General features: G+C 36.8%; 2 protein-coding genes across 2 annotated transcripts; both read left to right on the forward strand.

The window, feature by feature from the left end:
* Positions 1–5,784: 5,784 nt before the first annotated feature.
* LOC102692461 (trace amine-associated receptor 13c-like) lies at positions 5,785–6,696 on the forward strand. Its single transcript, XM_015358863.2, has one exon. It carries the CDS (start codon positions 5,785–5,787, stop codon positions 6,694–6,696), a length of 912 nt encoding a protein of 303 aa, XP_015214349.2.
* Positions 6,697–14,825: 8,129 nt separating this feature from the next.
* LOC138225466 (trace amine-associated receptor 13c-like) lies at positions 14,826–16,043 on the forward strand. Its single transcript, XM_069185664.1, has one exon. It carries the CDS (start codon positions 14,826–14,828, stop codon positions 15,795–15,797), a length of 972 nt encoding a protein of 323 aa, XP_069041765.1. The 3' UTR covers positions 15,798–16,043.
* The last annotated feature ends 3,948 nt before the right edge of the window (positions 16,044–19,991 follow it).

Raw genomic sequence — 19,991 nt, forward strand, 5'->3', positions numbered from 1 at the left:
CATATTAATAAGGTCTTCTGTGGTTTCTGGCAATTATAAAAATAACCCTTCTTCCCTCTTTTGCCTTTGTTTAACTGAAAGAAATCAGTGAAAAATCCTTAATTACAAAACTATCACATATAATAATTCATCCAGATACACAGACTCATGCCGGAGACAATTTTTCCAGAAACAACCTTACAGAGTAACTCTTTGGACTGCGCAGTAGTGTACAGTACAATAAGAAATATATTTTATTTATTTATTTCTAGAGTAATTACATTTGTAGTGGCAAGGCTTATTAATAATACAGGAATTAAGTTGCTGATCCCTTGCCAGTTCCTCTCTCCCTCATCTCAGTGGTGCTGAACACAGAGAGGCCATTCCATTAGGTTCAGATTTAAGGTGCTTTTCTATCTGATAGAGTTTCCTGATAAGGAACAACTCCCAAGGCTGAGATTCTCCAGCCACCCTAATGAATGGTCATCTCTGGTGCCTTACTGTCTGGGAGATTCCGTAGGAGAGACTCATCCCAGGTTGTTTATATCCCTAATGTCGGAGAACATTGTTACTTATCCTCCACCTTGATCAGCCAATCAAGAACTGGTAGGGCAGGGTAACCCCATGTGGGTCTCAAATGCCCGCAGGACTTTCAACAAATGAATGACCGTAGTTCCTCCAGATAAAACAGGCAGCACAGGGCCCAGAAGGTGCCCCTCCAGGACATTCTCAGACTCATCTCGGACAATCACGTGACGGCCCAGTGTGTCCGAGTGCCAGGATTTTAATTTGTTCTAAGAGTCGAGACCGAAGGTCACCCACTCGAACCAAAGGATCTGCCTGAGGTTAGCCCAGCAGCAAGCCTCGTGAACCGCCGGTACTCCACTGCGAACACTCGCCTGATCACCGAGTGAACTATGGTCGGAATTGTAGACAGCTGAATCTCAGGATTCAGGACTAGCGCTACATCGGGAACGAACCAGTCTTCTTCCCATCTAAAGAGTGTGACTTGCTTGGACCTGCAGTCACTTTTCATGTGCACAATCTCTGCTAGTGCAGCCAGGACTAACTAGCCAGTCTTCAGAGAGTCACTGCTAGTGCGCTGCAGCAGGAGTATCTCCTTCCTTCTCCCACACCTCACGCCGAACCAGGACTGCCTGGCACCAGGCCAGAGGCCGCAGATTGGACGCAGCAACAGCCTGTTTCTGTTTCTTTGTGTCTGCGGGAGATATGAATCCACAGAGATTGGATGAATATTCAACATTCTGCATTACAGCTCGAGAATTCAATTGTTATCTCAACCCCAGTTGATATCAATTTAATTCCTATGAGTGATGTACTTGCTTTGGAGTATCTAGTGTAGAAGTTGTAATCAAAGCTCATTAACGAAACGGTATAAATGAATGTTATACTGAATCTATGTCTCTCTTGGTTTGTAACTCTTCATGATTGAAAATATACCTTTTGTATTCTGCTAACCCTCACTGTGTTTATCTAAATCTATCCTTATGTTTATATGCACATTGAATATATTAATAAATGTATTGTCGTGTATTAATATCCATGTGTGTGCGTTGCTGAATTATTCCACAAGGTCAGTTTTCTAATAGCCATCAAAGAATCAATTTGTGACTTACTGCTACAATTAATAATTGTCCAAGTAAATACACAAAACACCTACTCATTAATAGTCTACCCAGCAAGATAATAACTTTGAGACCTTGTATTATTTAATGTTTTGCAGATATTCTAGTCATTAGACCAGAACTGTTAAATATGTTAGGCAGAAGATATTTAAATTTACCCCACAGATTGTATAAAAGCAAGTTTACATGGTATTTTAGGAGGATATTTTCTAGATGGATGTTTACATTCAGTCTGGGCAGTGTTACAACACACAGGCTGCAGGTAACAACAGAAGAATAGGAGGCTTCAACCCAAGTGGAAAGGCTGTGATGCAGTCATGTCCTGTAGGCAGCTGTTGGGGTTTACAGGCTGAAACCCAAGTATATGAGCCCAAGGATCTTTGTATGTTTTCGGTGTGGATCATAACTTGCTGAGGGCAGCCAAAGGCACTATGATGGGAGTGAGTACTGACTTAGTATCTAGTGGAGAAGGCTGCTAGACGCTGTCTTAAAGTATTGTCAGGACGCCACTGGAATACTGAATTTACTATGGTGTTCAGGTGACTTTTGGAAGCAGATTCCCTGTCAGGAACTAGAATGTGAGTAGAGACTTAGAAGTAAGAGTCAGGTCTGTTTACTTACACAGTGGAACTGTGCAGCAGGCTGAACTTCCACAGGAACACAGTAACGGAGCGGTTTCTCAGTGGCATCTGGGGAATAAAAAATAAATCTGGGGTCAACTGAGTATTGAGACTTACAGAGGACTGTCATCATTCAAGGGCTATGAGCTGCCGCCGGCCCAGGTTTAACAGTGCCTCCTCCTTAACAAGTGTCCTCTGGGTGCCAGATGAGGACTTTAGGGAAACGGGGGTACATCAGAATGCTGGATCAATCAATAGACCCAACAGGTATTGCCCATCCAGGACTGCAACCATCCCCTTCCATTGTCACCTATTTGAATTTGAACAACACTAATATGTCCCAAAAAACAACCATATTAAATAGATTAAATAGCAGGAAGAGTAAATCATTAAATCATAGTTAGAAAAACATATTTAATTAACACCAGAACATACAGTTGCTGACAATGAATTATTTACTCAAAATGTTACTTCTAATGGGTTCTGACTATTACCGTTTATTGAGTATTTTCCTAATTCATAAGCCTTAATATGGAGAGAAGCTCAGGTACTCTGGAAAAATAGTCCTTTTAACAGCGAAAAAGATCTGTCACACTTTTGTTGGTTTGACAGTGTCTTCTGCTTGGAGTTTGGGTTACTCTGCAATGCACAGAAAGCCCGTAAATTGTGATCAGTAGGTTCATTGATGACCTGGTCATTTTTGTCACAATAATCCTCATATTTTCTTGTATGAAATACAATCATTTCAGGCATTAGTACTAGAGTATATGTTTTGAGATTTTCCTAAATGCCATGAACTTTTCTTCAATTCTTGGATGAAACTTGAGAGTTTTGTTTCCCAGTGTATTCTTCACAGCATTTATCTTTTGGTTGGATCCTTCAGTACTTCATTGCCATGGACATTGCCTCGTATAAATGAAACAGAAGCCAGTTTAATAAGTATAATTGAATAGAGCTATATGCAGAACTCTTGGAAAATTGGTTTTCTGCTAATTTCAGACAAAATCAAGAGAAATTCATTAATAAAAATGTAACTCATGAAGGTGGTTGCGAATTTCATTCTTGATGGAGAGTCCATCATCAAGAACCCAGAACAGAATTTTCCTTTCTAATTTCATTCAGTGCCCTTCATTATCTTGAGGCGTCATTCCGGGCGACAGTTACCATATATCCAGTTTTTCAGTTTTCAGGCCATAGATGCAGTGTGGTATTCTGGACAGTGAATGTATGCACAATCTTGTTGTTCTGGGTTCTAAATTGTGATATTTTGTTTTGTATTTTTCGATTGCAGAAAGGTGATTAAACTGGATGGGGCTGTTTAGTCAGGAGTGGTGAGGCAGACCGTGTTTATGATGCATTTTACAGCCCTTTCCACAAAAACGCAGATTCTTGAAAGGCCTTCTCAATGGCATTTAAGGCTGCCCTTCTACCTCAGCCCACGTGCTTTTGTCACAGTGGCCTCTGTGCGAAATCATTGGTAGGAGCTTCCAGACATCACTCTCCTGCTCCAGCTGTCATTAGTAACAACATTGTTTGATGAAGGACTTGGAGAAACTCCTGTAGATGGAAGATGCTTTAACTGTGGAGAAACAGCTTCCAGGTATATCCTGACAAAATGAAATCTTAGCATGGCATGGAATCTAAAAAACTGGAGATCTCATTCTGCTGCAGCCTTCTCCTTCAAAATAGTCAGTGTGATATTCTTCACAGGACTGAAGTGATCTTTACGTGCTTTACTGTGATGATACTGCTCTTCAGGTTCTTGGGAATTCCATGATAAGGATAAGGGGATAGAAATTCAAACTTTTTAGCAGGAGCTTTTAAACACTGTGCAAGTGTTAAAATGCTCCTGTTGATGTTGACACCTAAAACAAGCACAGTTGAATCAAGTGTAGCTGAAGGTTAGAAAGGTTAACAAAATTCAGCTTCTTAGTATATCCAGGTAATTTTCAACATTAACAACAATATTTTTGTCTATTTAGTTCTATTGATTCCATTTAAATCTTATAAGCTACAATATAATGTCCATGTGGAAACGCATCTACAGAGAAAGGATTCAGACAATTAAAAGTTTGTTTAAGATGAAAAGTGTATTGATCTAACAAAAGTGATTATGAATTGCAAAGATGTGGATTTAAAACACATTTTAGCCAGAGCCTTTTTGGATTTATATTATGATCACATTTTTTTGTTACATATAATAATAATTATTACTAATATTTAAATTATTTTTTTATTTAATGCATAATTGTTATTAATTCAACAGATAACTGATTGTACTTATAATAAATGAGTTCTTTCTATTTAAGATCCCTTTAGTCAGAAGATGCTATTGCAGCCTTCGGCTGCAAGGTGTTTGCTCTTTCAGATTTTGCCCTAGATCTGTTTTTCTTTTAGATTAATTTTAAAGCTTCTGCAAGACAACCCAGTTATAGTGACAACACACATGTGTTGACTGTAATGACAGTGACTCAGATAACCTAATTTATGAAACTTGGCATTTCTGAAAAATAGACAATTCTGTGTCAGGATTTAGACATTTCTTTCATCCACTTTTTAACTACTATTTCCAATAGAGGGTCGCAGAGGAACTGAAGCCTATCCTGTTCAGAAATGGGCAGAAGACAGGATACACCCAGTACAAGATACCAGTCCATTGCATTAAAAACACTTAATCATCATCCAGTCCTTGTACTTTACATTTTAAAGAACATACTTCAAAGTGTGAGAAGCTTATTTTCTTGAGTATATAGTATTTAACACTATTGTAACTTAACACAAATGCAACCAATGTTATCAATCGTATGTTAATTACAAGATAAGATCTGGAATTGTGTAAGCTAATTTTAATTCTTTAACATTTTTCATCAATAATTAGCTTGATGTCTTTATCATTTTTATTGTATTGTGTTTTTATTGTATTCTGTTTGAATAGATCTTTTTTTTTAATCAACTCTCATTTCAATTTGATTTGGTTTGCAAAAAGGTTAAAAGGATCTTTGCCACCTGTAGAAAACAGTTTCTTATGCCTCTTTACATTCCCTAGTCTTTTTTACAATCCAGTAGGGAGCTGCAATCATCCTGCTGTTATTGTCAGGTGCTTGTTGTTGTTGGTGCTGGCAGTGGTTGGGGGGGTCGAGTTCTCAACACATAGTGAATAACTCCCGGTACAATAGACTCACAATAGACCCAATGAGGTGTAATCAACACCTGCTTCTAGCAGGAGAGCCCAGTAGGTGTACAACATATATAAATTGAAGACCTTCAGCATTTTTACTTTAAGAAATAAAGCACTCTGTAGTGACTGATTTGATTATCTAAAAGTATATGAATTTATTTATTTGCATATGTGAGTATTCTTTTTCGAATCTCAATTTTGAACTATCTGTAGACTTTTCTGTCACCAAGTTATTTTAATGGAATCCAACTTGATGGAATTAACTGAATCTCAAACCGTCCAATATTGTTTTCCAACTATAAATGGATCTTGCACCAAAGAACTTCGGTCCACAGCTGTTTCTGTCATTTTTTATGTGTCTATGTTTGCTGTGGTAATTCTGACACTGTGTGGAAACCTGATTGTGATCATTTCCATCACTCACTTCAAGCAACTACACACACCGACTAACATGCTGGTGTTGTCCTTGGCTGTGGCTGATCTTCTAGTAGGGGTGTTTGTGATGCCTTTTGATATGGTGAAATTAATAGAATCTTGTTGGTATTTTGGAAGTTTTATTTGCTCTTTTCGTACTGCATTCAGTTTCTGCCTAACATCAGTTTCAATCAGTAGCTTAATATTTATAGCCATTGATCGCTATTTTGCTGTATTCAACCCATTTCTTTACTCCACTAAAATTACACTTAATATAGCATTGTTCTGCATAGTACTTAGCTGGCTTTCATCACTGTGTTATAATTTGTCACTCTTTTTCTTCAATGGCAATAACGATAGTGAAAAACTAAATGCCTGCTTTGGAGATTGTTTCATTTTAATCAATGCAACCTGGGGAATAATTGATCTGCTTGTTACATTTATTATCCCTTGTTGTGTTATGATAATATTGTATGCAAGGATATTTTTAGTTGCTAAAAAGCAAGCACAAGCAATAAATTCTATAACAAATCAAATAACATTTACAAATGGAATCAACAGAATTTCCAAAAAATCTGAATGGAAAGCTGCAAAAACTTTAGGAATTGTAGTATTTGTCTTCCTGTTTTGTTGGATACCTTACTATGTTTTCATTGTCATTGATGGATTCGCAACCTTTACTGTTCCTCTTATAGTCTCTAATTCTCTGACTTGGCTGGTTTATTGTAACTCTTGCATAAACCCCATAATCTATGCTTTTTTTTATCCTTGGTTTCAGAAGTCCACAAGACTCATTTTAACATTTCAAATATGTAGTTCAGGTTCATCTTTGAATAGCTTGATCACTGAGAAACTCTGAATTGTTTTCTTTCAGTTTCAGAAAGAGTACAGGAAAGAGAAATTTAAAGAGTCCACAAATAATCTGTGAAATATATATGTTGATTATGTCTACAGTATGTTCGTATTTTCCTTTTCTAAATTAAGTAAAACCTTATTTTTATTAACTGTATCATTCCCTTACACTGAAGTGTCTGTTGCACCTGCTACTAAACAGCTTATATACAGTACTGTACAGTGTAAATTACAAATAGTACCTGCAAGCTTTAATAATTTAATAATTTAACTTTTTGCAGTAAATTCAATCACTGGTTCAAATATAAGGTGAGTATTATTTAGAGAAACAATCTTTCTACAGAAATGGTATTGACAGTTTGCTAGTAAGATCACATTTAGAGGATACTCACCATGGTAGAAGAAAAATATTACTGCTCTGAGATTCATTTCCAGGCCCATAGGAATGAATAAATTATGAGGGGACATTATTTACATATTCATAAATTCTGAAAGACATTAAAAAATGCGACCAACATATTTAATTCGGAATATACTATATAGCTATTATTCTGAATAGTTCTTATTCATGTCTTATATGACAATGCAAAACAAACCTGGATGTGCAAATGCAAACTGTATGAAATAGCTTTTTCACAGATTTTTGCTGAAAATTGTGGGTTGTGTCTAGAACAAGCTAACTAACCATGTATTCAAAGTTGATAGCATTGCTACACTTGTTGCAGCTGGATGAAATCTTCAGATCAAGAAGAAACAACCACACAGTAGAAGACCTGAATGGTCTTAACTCATTTTTACATTTTCTTATGCTTTTCCAAAAGTATAAATGTCAATGTTATTTTTTTTTTATATAGAGTTAGTTAAAATGTAATATATAATATTTGCTTTGCTTTTTATTTATTTCTATTTTGTATATTTTACCCATGTTATTATACCACGTTATGAGCTTATTGAAGATAAGAAATTTGGATTAGTAATTTAAAAATATATTAATGTGCTATGTGTACTGTTTTTTAAGTCTGTGTTACTAATCTAATGAAATACTTTAATAGATAGATATTTAAGACTTTATTGATCCCGTAAGAAAATGTATGTGTTGCAGCAGTCCAGCTCAAGACAAGCAAAAACAGACAGCAGAATAGACGAAAAGTTATACAAAATAAATATAAAATAAATAAATACATAGATGTGTGCAAAATATGATGATCATATTCACTGTAAAAACAATAAAATATGTGCATAATGTGCATAGGTTTATGCAGATTGATTGTCCAAAAAGTACAATGGAGCAACATGCTGTCCATAGACGAGCAGATGAAGGGCTAACAGTCCTAGCCTAGGGCAGCGTTATACACCCTGACAGCTGCCGGGAGGAAAGACCTGCGGAAACGTTCCCTTGAACACCATAGCTGGAGCAGTCTGTTGCTAAAAGTGCTTCACTGCCCAGTAACAGTCCCATGAAGCGAATGAGAGGCGTTGTTTATGATGGCTGTACTAATGTACTAGCAAATGAAAAAAAAAAAGTACATTATAATCTCCAGAATGGCCCTATGAATACCAATTACACTAAAAGTAGGATTTCAACTTTTCCTATTTACTGTATATGGATAATTATAATATAATTAATAAATGCTAAGTGCTGAAACTTGTGAGGATTGCTTCTATTCATCAATCAACAGTGCAACATTCTCATAAATGAGGTTAACATAATAATGAACACATGACCCATGCTGGTATCTTTTTTTATTTTTAAATAAAAACCTATGTATAAGTGATGCATCTGTACCCCTACCATGATTATGGTCACTCATGAGCCAAAAGTATGCACAACACTACTCCCTAGATAGAGGCAAACTATGCCAAAGTAGTAGGTTACTTGCCCCAGGAGAATTCTACTATATGGGTTCATGGGGGTAAAATCACCTTTAACTGAGTCTTGCATGCTGAACCTTGTTACATTCTACTCCTGTAAACTTATTTTTCAAGTCAAATTCAGAGACTGATTGACATCTGTCTGTTAACACTAATGTGACAAGGGCAGCATTACCTCAGTTAGGATGTGGTTGTCCGTGGGCTCAGAGCATACACAGGGCCAGTCCCTAGAACAGAGGTGAGCACAGCTATTGCAAACGTCCAGGTCTACTGTCACTGGAAATTTCAACACTGCTTCAAGGGGGTGAAGTCAGCTTCTGTAATTTGACAGAATTTGACTGTGTTTTCCTTTACAGTGTGTAAACTATTGGATGTGAGCCCATGAAAGTATATTTTAAAATCAAAGCACTAAAAATTCATTCAGTCCAAATCTCAAAGTTTTATCCACCTTCCTTCACTTGTTGCAGTTTAAGAGGTTTGGAAGAGAGATCCATCGACCCCAGCGGCTAATCATCTCTCCGTTCCCAAAATTGTAAATATTTATCATTTAAAATATGGTAAAAAATTTAAATATTTATTTTAAGCGACTCTCAGTTTCAACACATCTTCTCAATCCATCTTGGGATCCAGGAATGGATATTCAAAGCAAATATCAGAAGTGAAAGTCCTCATACCTACCTGACAAATGTCCTTGGGAATAACGCTTGTTGCCAGTTGACATCACTGATGGAGGGTTGGCTAATAAAATGTTTTCCATGTTAATGAAACCTGATCACTATTCATAATCCAGAACAAGCATAGATATTCCCTTTGATGCTTTGATGCTTGTGTCACCCTATACAATTATTCATTATCTAATGAATAATTGTATAGGGTGATACCACCTCTCCAGATATATAATGTGCATCTTTTTATGTGGAGGAGGTGGATGCAGAATGCACCCTAACAAAATTTAGTCATGCAGACTGCTCTATCAAGGTTGGTATCATCGCAGAATACAAACTGGTGTCCAGACAAATCAGTGGGAAATACTGTAGCTCCCACAAAGTGCTGCATTTTAATCTTTTTGGGGGAAAACTATAAAATGAGAGTTGTGTTCCTGAGAAACACTGTATTATCAAAAAAATACTAACCGTGATTCAATAGCATTTAAGGGGTTAGGTGTAGGAATGCTGTCCAGGGTTTAAGAGGCGAAGCCTCATTGAGAAGGGACGTGTTACCTAGGTAAATACAGCTAAACCCAGGGCTCTGCAAAGAGAGCAATCTCAGTGAACAATCTTGTAGGATGTTGAGAATGTCAGTGGTGCTAGTGAGATGGAGACTCTGGGCCTGGAGTCCACAAGCAGAGGGCCCAGAGTTCTCAGACTGTGGCTCCACCTGTCCTGGTTGCCCCGATGTGTTAGCCAATGTCAACACTACTCTTGGAAAAGAGTGCATGGAATAAGGAGCAAATAATTCACCAGCAGGCTTTTAGAGGCATGTCAAGGCATGAATGAAGACACCTGTTCGTGCTCACTGGCAGCTACTATCCCTTTAGTGTCATTGGTATCTGGAACGGTCAGTTTGTAAGATTGGAAATTTGTTATTTAATCAGAAACACAGCTTTCCTTAATTTTTACAGTATTTGCAAAGTGTCAATTCTGTACACCCAGATGCACAAATCTCACATTCTTTAGGTTTTTTTGTCATAGAGATTTAACACATCAAGCTTCTGTTTAAAATGAATGGCTATTCTTTTCTTCAATTCCCTTACAATAAAATCACTAACACTATGCTTCATAACCTCGCCACATATTGTTATAATAGTGTTATAATACTGTGTTTTCAATTAAAAATCTGAATAAAATTAAAAACTGTACCATGACAGCAAAGACAGACATGTTATACCTTTAAGGAGTCAGTGACTCACTCTGTTGTTTACTAATGTACACTGTCTAGCTGTGGATAGTCTTGTTATGCGAAATATTTTAGACCTAAGTGCTCGCTTACTAAACTCAGAGATCCTGACTGATTTGACTTTCTATTCAGCTCCTTTACCTGAAGCCAGAAACAGAAGAGGTAGTTAAATTTATTGGAAAGCGCTTTGTTTTATTAACAGACACTCCGACTCAAACCTGTATCGTACAGCAATATAGACGTGGGCAATGCCACCACAAGTAAATAATGTGCTTATCATGTAAATCCTGCTAAACTAGAAGCATTGCAGAAGGTGATATACTGTACATTATTAGTATTTGCAGAATCATGGTTTAGTTCAAACAAGCAAGTCTGTGGAGTTCTCCTTGTTTATTGGTACCAAACCTTGATGGGACGTCATGGTTCTGTACGGATCAGAGAAAAGTGAATGCTGAAACTCCACCAGACATTGTATGTACTGTTTAATCATAATCAAGGACCGATGTGCTGTTCCCTTTTTTAATAGGGTTACTCCCTGGAAATTAGACACAAGAAGGGCATGAATAATGCTGTTTGGCTCTTGGGGAATTTTTCTGTTAACTGTAGAGTTATAGAGAAGACACGTTGTGTATTGCCTCTTTTCATACTTGTAAAACTGTTCCAATTGAAATGCAATATGGAATATATTATTATTAGTATTAATAATGAATGACCATGGATGAGCTGTAAGCTGAAGAGTTATAGAGAAGACATGTTGAGGCTTGTCTTTTCAGCTTGGAATTAACCTTTAGAGTGATCCTTTTGGCTATATTTTTACATACCCGGATGTATAAAAATAGTTTATTATTATAGCTTGTTTTGAATGCGATGTACCTCTTTCAGGTTTACATCCGCATTAAGAAAATCTATATTTTGGCTCAATACAAATTTCAGCAACAAGAAATTTAACTTTAAATTTAGATTAAGAAAAACATTTCACACATACTGTACTGTAGTGGCTTTGAAAACATCTGGTATCATACTGTATATGCAGCATATTTATACAGTATACGATCTCACTGCCATTCATAGCCAAGTGCGCTACTGTTTCAGTATATCTGTGGATCTCACTTCATGGGATTCATGTGTGTAGAACAGCGGGAGACAAGATGCAGGGGAGGTGGTGGAGGTTGCTTTGATTATACCATGCATACTGTAAGTCCCTGAAGCATACCGTCCAGGTTTCGAAATTATAAAAAAATCAACCTTTGATGAGTTTGCATGAGAGAAAAAGTTACCTTTTCAGAAGACGTGTACTGTGCAAAGAAGGTTCCGCAGCCGAAATGTTGTGTTCCTTTCTCCTCTAAACTTAGTATTGTCAGAACAAGCACCTCAAAACTTTCCCAAAATAATCAAGAGAGAATTCCTGTGACCAGGCTTCCAGGATAAAGTGGCTGCACAGAGGAGGTGGACTGGAGAGTTGTAGTGCAGCACCTGGGTAGCTACTGGGTAGTGCAGAGAAGGCTGTTGAGGGAAGGAATGAGCCACCAAGGTCCAGAGCTGTGCTATGTCTTGGAGGCTTCACAGGGCATAAGGGCTCCAGGTAACAGACTAATTCAAGGGGGTTCTTTCCAAAGAAATTTAAAAGTAAATGTGCTGCCAGCCACTGAACTACAACATGCTCTGCTAGAGAACAGCAAATATTTGTAACATAGTGTAACACTACAGGGTTCACTTGGGTGCCCTCGCCTGCTGCCTGCACAGGTCGGCTCCCCACCATCTGGGACTCGAACCCAGGCCTCCGGCGTCACTCAACAGGGACCCAGCCTGTTGAGCTAAAGAGAGATCTCCCCCCAGCCCAGCAGCTGTGGTCCTGCTAATACAGGGAAGGGTGGTGACCGCTCTGGTAAGCCGGCTCTTACACACTCACCGGTGGCCGTATGCATTACACTCTCCCCCACTTAACTCGCCGTCCTCGGCAAAGGGCTATCCCATCCCACTCTGGCACCAATGTAGCGTATACAGGTTCTTTCAGGACAAAGGACTAGTGGAGACGCGATTAGTGAACCAAACAACAGCTTTTATTCTTCTGACCAAGATCACACAAGACCAAACACAGGATATATACTCTACCACATGAGGAGACTGAAGGAACACATATACATCGTTAGGGTGGTCCTTCTTAACAACAGGCTATACACTTATATGACTACACCGGACACTAAAACGGCTATGACACTATTTACATATGCAGGGTCAGCTGCTGGTCATCGTGCTGACCCTCAGACTCTCCTTTGCTACAACTCCCAGCCTGTTCCTCGGTACTATGAGTGCCGAGGTGCGCTTCCTCCTCACCACCGGTCGAGGGCTTGCAATACTTTGCTTCTTTTTCTCACTGGCAAAATAGTTTCTTCCACAACCTGTAGGACCCAAACCATGGCAACAGGGTTGGCTTAGTAGTGCCTGTTCCAGGTCCATGTACATAGAGGGATTAATGGCATTTTATATTAATGATATGTCTGATAAATTGTGTATTTATTGGAGAAAGGTGCATATCGGTATTCTGATACCTTTTTGTTTTGTAGTGCAATCTTCTAAGAGGATAATTACCCAGAAAATGAGAAAGGAGGAAGCTTGTAGTAGTGTTGAGTAGGACCTGCCTACAGCAATCTATTATGGTAAAGCAATTCATATGTTTATTCTTGTAACTATAGTTTTGTGTTTTTTTTTCCCTTTGGTTACTTTTTATTTTTCACAGTGTTTTTTTTTTAGTGTGGACTTTGGGAACATAGTCCCTCACAATCAATACCTTTGCACTTCTATTCAATTGTGGCTGTGTGTGCCATCATTATTGCTGCATCCCATCTGCGGTTCTAAACTATTGAAGGATGAGACTGTGACATATATTTATTACAAATAAAAATAGTACAAATAAAAGATTTCATGAAAAGAATTGAGCAAATGGCTGGAAAGTAGAAAATTAGAAAAGAGAAAGTTGCTAACGTACAGAACAATGAAACTCAATTCGATTTTGAGACAAAAAGAAAAAGGTCAATTTTATGCTACCTCTATCAAGCATTGATCTGAAGTACAAGATAAATGTGAACTATTCCTTTAGAAGGCATGGAGGTTAGGTGTGTTCTTATCATTTATCTTCTGAAAAAAGATAACGAGCGTATTCGCAGAAAAGGTTAAAATGATCAATTTTCACAACGTATATAAAGGTATAGTAATACAGTATATGGTCAGAAGGAGCACGTAAAAACTGGAGAAATTGAATACTGGTGTGTATTTTTTCTTTAAAATACCAAGACCAGCCATATACAATTTATGCAATTTCAGGTTTACTTTTCAAAACAGCTAGAATATCAAGGAAACAATAAAAAGCATAATGATGTTCATTGTTAGTAGTGCTTGGTATTTTTAGGACTATAGCAGAGAGGTTCCAATTCATTTTTGTTTGGTTTTAATAGAAAAGTATGTGAAATACAGATTGTGTTACAAAATCTTGGTACAAAAATTTACACAAGAAAGAAGTGCATTACGTTTGTATAGGAATTTTGGTAACAAGGGTCACCTATGAGACATTACTTTATCAACTATAATGTATATACTGTGCTTTTGTTCTTTATAGAGGAAGAATTAGAGTCTAGATCTAAATGTTTTCTTCCAATGCAATTTTTTAAAAAGTAATCACAGGCCTACCATTTGTCTTTTTGTTGTTACTATAAGGACTTGACATAAAAGCAGTAATACATTTAAGGGTTTGTCGTATGATATGAATATTTGTTATCTGTTCTTTTTAATTTTTTTATTTATTTTATTTATTATTTTTTTTTAATTTCTGATCTTACTTTCTGTTAAAGGCTATTTTTAGTGTAAAAAGATCTAGCGACCTTTGTTTAATCCATTAAGATTTAATATGTTAAACATTATTTTTCCTTCAAAAATATTTAATTCGTATTTTCAAAGCTTACTCAATCAGATTTAACTGTTCTCTAGGCTCTGTTCAGACATGTAGCACATTGGGTGTCATTCACAGATTTCTCACCAATGAAGAGTCATCATCTCCTCCTTACAGCAGGAGTAGGAGGGGGCAGAGACCTATTAATGTACACAAGATTAGGAGTAAAAATCAAACTCCTTGAACACTTTGAGATATTCCTAAATACCTTGATTGTTTTGTACTCCTTCCTATGCCTTTTTGCTCTGTGTATTGAATACGTTTATGGATAAAATTAACAAAAAGGCAAAACGTTTTCTTTCTACAATTTGTTGTGGATTTAACTTTCAACAGATTTTTCCAGTCCAATGGAAATCGCTAATTCAGAAGAACCTCAGGCTGTGCAGTATTGTTTTCCTTCGAGCAATGCATCTTGTCTAAAAGAAATGCGACCTAAAGCAGCTTATGCTGCTTTATACACGGTGCTGGTAATGACGGTTACCCTAACTGTGTGTGGAAACCTTGTTGTGATTATCTCCGTCTCTCATTTCAAGCAGCTCCACACACCAACTAACCTCATTCTGCTCTCTCTGGCTGTGGCAGACTTTCTAGTAGGACTGATTGTGTTGCCTTTAAGTATGACAGCTTTAATAGAAACTTGTTGGTACTTTGGAGATATGCTGTGTTCTGTTTATAAGTTTTTTGACTCTGTTCTTATATCAGTTTCTCTCAGTAATCTGGTTTTAATAGCCATTGACCGCTATTTTGCTGTTTGTGACCCATTACTTTATTCTACTAAGATAACAGTTAATGTCATGCATTTATTAATACTATTTAGCTGGCTGTTATCACCATCTTACATGTTGGCTTTTCTTTATCTAAATGGAAATTTTGATGGTGCAGATAAGCTAAATTCCTGTCTTGGAGAATGTTTGTTTGTAGTTAGTGAAATATGGGGAATAATTAATCTGATAATTACTTTCATTTTGCCTTGTTTAATAATGATAGCTCTATATGTGAAAATTTTTTTAGTAGCCAGAAGACATGCAAAAGTAATCAGCTCTTCAGCCGAAAAAAAGCATGTGCGAGAAAACACAGGTAAAATTTCCAAAATATCGGAAAGAAAAGCTGCCAAAAAATTAGGAATTGTAGTGCTTGCCTTTCTTCTTTGTTGGATTCCATGTTACATCTGGATACTCACTGAAGGAAATGTTAATGTATCTACGACAGCGGCTCTCTTCACTCCTACTGTAATAGTTTATCTTAACTCCTGTGTCAATCCAATTCTCTATGCCTTACTATATCCTTGGTTTCAGAAGTCATTGAAACTTATATTCACGTTTAAAATATGTTGTACAGCCTCCTCGTTTATAAATCTTTTTCAAGACAAGCATGAAAATGTCATGTATGTTGGATAGTGCTGTAACTGTGTTAACTTGAGATCTTTATGTAATTGCCAGTATTTTTTTATGGTCCACTCCCCTTTTCTTTTTGGTCTTCCTGACCAATACAGCAGATAACTAACAATACAGTAGACTGTAGTTTTCACTGAGTTGAATAAAATTACACACTGTTTGTCTAGTGAACTGTCAATTACGTCACAGTCAGAGGTGATAAGTTTGGTGTGTGAAGGTGCTTAGTCAGTAAGGATTTAAAATATAAGGACAGAGAGGCAACAAATGAGAGATGAAAAAAATGTAACACCATGACAATGGACAATCTGCATACTGACAAGGCTTGCAAGAAGCCTCTCGGTTATTTATGTCAGCTTTTCCCCCCTGAACATCCAGACTCTCTCACATCACATTCAAATCTTGATTTGGTCGGTTCCAGATAGCGGAGGTGGAGAGTTCATGTTGTAGTAGTGTGGGAATGTTAAGCCTAACCCGAGCTGGGGTTTCAACAGAGCAATTCTGCAATCTGTCCCTGTAGCCCCCCAACCATCAGATTTGAAAATGCTCCTCAAATCAAATAGTGTGAGTGTAAAACAATCAAGACCATTGAAAAAAAGCTCTTGGAAATTGCTGGTGTTAAATAATGTGTCTTCTCTGGGAAAATTTTCAATGAGCTGAAAAACGCTGTAAAACTGGTATTGAAATGAATGGGTATTTTCATGCCAGTGTAGAGTTTGAGTTATAAGAACCATTAAAGGTTGACTCCAGTTATACATCTAGTTGCCCACAATTAAGAGAGTTCACCCAGTAGAACAGGGTTTCTTACAACTTTTGATCTTACCCTGTTTGTTGTTGAAGACGGCCAGGGTAAAGGAGGTCAAATGGAACGTCTGGTTTGGAAATGAAGGGATTACCAACAAGTTCCAGAGTACTGTGCACAGTGTGTTTTTCTATCTTTGGTACAGCAAACGTATGGAAGACTGAAGCTGTTTATGGAAAGTTCGGTTGTGGAAGATCTTTTTTGTGGTCTGTAGCAACCTGGTAGAGAGAAAAGGAACTGTGCGGTCATTAAGGAATGCTCTTCTTGATGGATTTTTCTCCTCATTACTTGGGACTAAGTTTTGAATGTGTTTGTTTTTGAGTCATGCCTTGTTGTACCAAGTACCATAGAATAAAATCTTCAATTTTGCAATCTACCTGTCTGTTGTTGATCTGTTTGTGAACTGGTAACTCCTGGGAGCCTGTCTGAGGTGAGGTGAATGATCCCTTTTAAAATTGCTGAGATAGTCAAATACAAATTATCCACCTGTATTATATTATAGTTCTGTTTCTTATCAGCAAGGACTGGGAAATGTACATAAACTGATGGGAACACAGTTTGAGAAAAGTACTGGTAAAATCTTTGAAGAAAACCCAATTCAGAGCTAGAATTTTGGAAAAATTCCCCAAACAACTTGAGAAAACGTGAGCAAATCTTCAAAAAACAATAGGCAAAAATGTACCAAACTGGTAAGTGAAGTTGGTAGAAATTGACCCAAAAATACTTGCAGCTCTAATTGCTGCCAAAGATGCAGTGTTAATTTATTCATCAGTTTTTGTTTTAGTCACAGTCTTTGTCAGCTAAAATGCCCATAAGACAGTCACATTTTAGTCGTACACTTTCAATTCACACACGGCTCCACAGCCGAAACGTTTTGTGTCTTCTCAGCATGGAATAAACCTTTACTTGTTCCTAAAACTGAATTAGTTTTCTCATATTTTTGCATGCAGTTTAATTTGATTAAAATTTAACTAAATAACTTTTAACTAAAATAACTTGTAGCTAAACTTTTTAATATTAAAGAACTTAAGTTTAGTGCTTTTTAATTTAAAATAAAGAGTGTTCTAAATGGATAGCTTAATAATTGTGTGACAACTTCTTACTTATCACATAAGGCAAGCAACAAGTGCACAGGTAACCTTAGCCATTTTCTAACAAAATATAAGAAACATGAACTAATTTACTTTTGGACACTGACACGCACAATTAAACAAATTGAAATTGAAGGATTAATTTTACTCTTCAATGGCTTTTACTGAGTAGACAGCTTTTTTGTTCTTCCAAAGTACATGAGAAACACACTGATCTATGAAAGACCAGAGAAAACTATTCTACAAAACTGACAATGAGCATGGAGGAATAAATTTATGAGACTACAACAGTTATTCTATTCTAATATTCTCATTTGAACCCTTTACCATGTCATTATATGATTTCATAGATGCAATAACATTCTATCAAAAAGCATGTGTCTTTGTTGCACAATGTGAAGTACATTGATTCCCAGAGAGATCAAAGATCAATTACAAGAAATAATTATGCAATAAGGGTAAATAATAAATAATAAATTATCTTATACACATTGCATGCACCGTGCCTATAGAACATATATTTTGGCACTCAATATTATTATTCATTTATCCAGAAGAGGGCCCTATCAATACTTTTACTCAGGTTGCTGCTGGAAGAGGTGTTAGTGGGACCAGCAGGAGGCGCTCACCCTGCGGTCCATGTGGGTCTTAATGCCCCAGTAATGGGGCATTAAGTGATGGGGACACTATACTGTAAACAGGTGTCGTCCTTCAGATGAGACGTAAAACCGAGGTCCTGACTCTCTGTGGTCATTAAAAATCCCAGGGTGTTTCTTGAAAAGAGTAGGGGTGTAACCTGGCCAAATTTCCCATTAGCCCTTACCAATCATAGCCTCCTAATAATCCTCATCTCTGAACTGGCTTCATTACTCTGCTTTCCTCCCCACTAATAGCTGGTGTGTGGGGAGCATTCTGGCGCACTATGGCTGCCGTCGCATCATCCAGGTGGGGCTGCACTTTGGTGGTGGTGGAGGGGATCCCCATTACCTGTAAAGCACTTTGAGTGGAGTGTCCAGAAAAGTGCTATTTAAGTGTTAGCAATTATTATTATTATGTAATATTAATATCGATAACCACCTTTTTCAACAGCATATTCTTTGAGTAGAAAAACTACCATAGTTAAAAAGCATTTTAACTATCCTAATGTCACCCACGCTCGTGGTCAGCATATGATATACTAATGATGTCATGCTAGCATCATGATAACAAAGTAATGTGTGTGCTATGCTTCCAGTCTGTCATAGTGCTTTCATTCGATACATTCTTCTAAAAAAACACAGGAATGCCTGTATGCGCTACAGAATGTTGGGGCCACAATAATATTTTTTTGGTAAGGTAAACACCCTGCGACAATTCAAGCTAAATGCACTTTAAGAACATTTTTTCTGATGTTTAATATATGTTGTGAATTTTTCATATATACAAAAAACTACTTTTCACACACATTTTAATATTTTCAAAATAAAATATGAACAAAAGAAACCTAATTTTATCTTCCCTGTGTCAGTGTATGTAGCTGTTGCGCAGCACACATGATGTGTACAGTACATCCAATTTTTACATTTTAAGAGTAACTTAGTTTTTACACATAGATCTCTAGCCTTTACATAAAACTAGCACTTTCATATACAAATGGTAAAATACAGATTATTCTTACTAAGTTTTCTGTTTAATTTGTTGACTAGCTACAATGTAAAACAACTGTGTGTCTTATCAGTGCAGAGGTGCCTGTTCAGATTGTGCTTGGTCTGTTGATTTTTTTATATTACGATGTTGCATTCTGTTTCTTTAATTTCATCTGTGAAAACATTGGCAAATCACCCCAAACAAAATACAATTTCAAAATGCAAGCCGTTTGAAATTATTAGTTGTTATTAATAAATTAATATTGTTAATAATTACCAGATATATTATTATAGTTCAGTTTCAACAGTCTTTTTAATACCGTTTTGTTATTCTTGATTATAATTATAATATATACGATTTTGTTTAAAGGTTTGTCTTTAAATGCCCCACTTGAATGAATAAGGTATTTTGAATTGACTTGAATTAAACCGGTTTGATCTATTTTGTTCTCCCAATGGTGACAATATACACATTTGTCCATTTATGTTGTTGATCTTATTTAATTTTAAACACATTGTGATATTTAGAAATACCAGAAAATTCAATACTTTGTCCATAATATTTACTATTTTAGTAAGTTGTAATAAATGCTTATTTGTTAAAGGAGAGCTCATGTCGTGAGCAGGATTGGAACCCCAGCTTTCAGAATGTGAGTTATGCTTAGCTATAGCCGAAAAGGGC

The sequence above is a fragment of the Lepisosteus oculatus genome, chromosome 2 (assembly GCF_040954835.1).
Source record: "Lepisosteus oculatus isolate fLepOcu1 chromosome 2, fLepOcu1.hap2, whole genome shotgun sequence".
NCBI lineage: Eukaryota > Metazoa > Chordata > Actinopteri > Semionotiformes > Lepisosteidae > Lepisosteus > Lepisosteus oculatus.

Bases quoted from the DNA above. Each gene is read 5' to 3' on its own strand.
- LOC102692461 (XM_015358863.2), top strand. From the start codon at position 5,785: ATGTTTGCTGTGGTAATTCTGACACTGTGTGGAAACCTGATTGTGATC.
- LOC138225466 (XM_069185664.1), top strand. From the start codon at position 14,826: ATGCGACCTAAAGCAGCTTATGCTGCTTTATACACGGTGCTGGTAATG.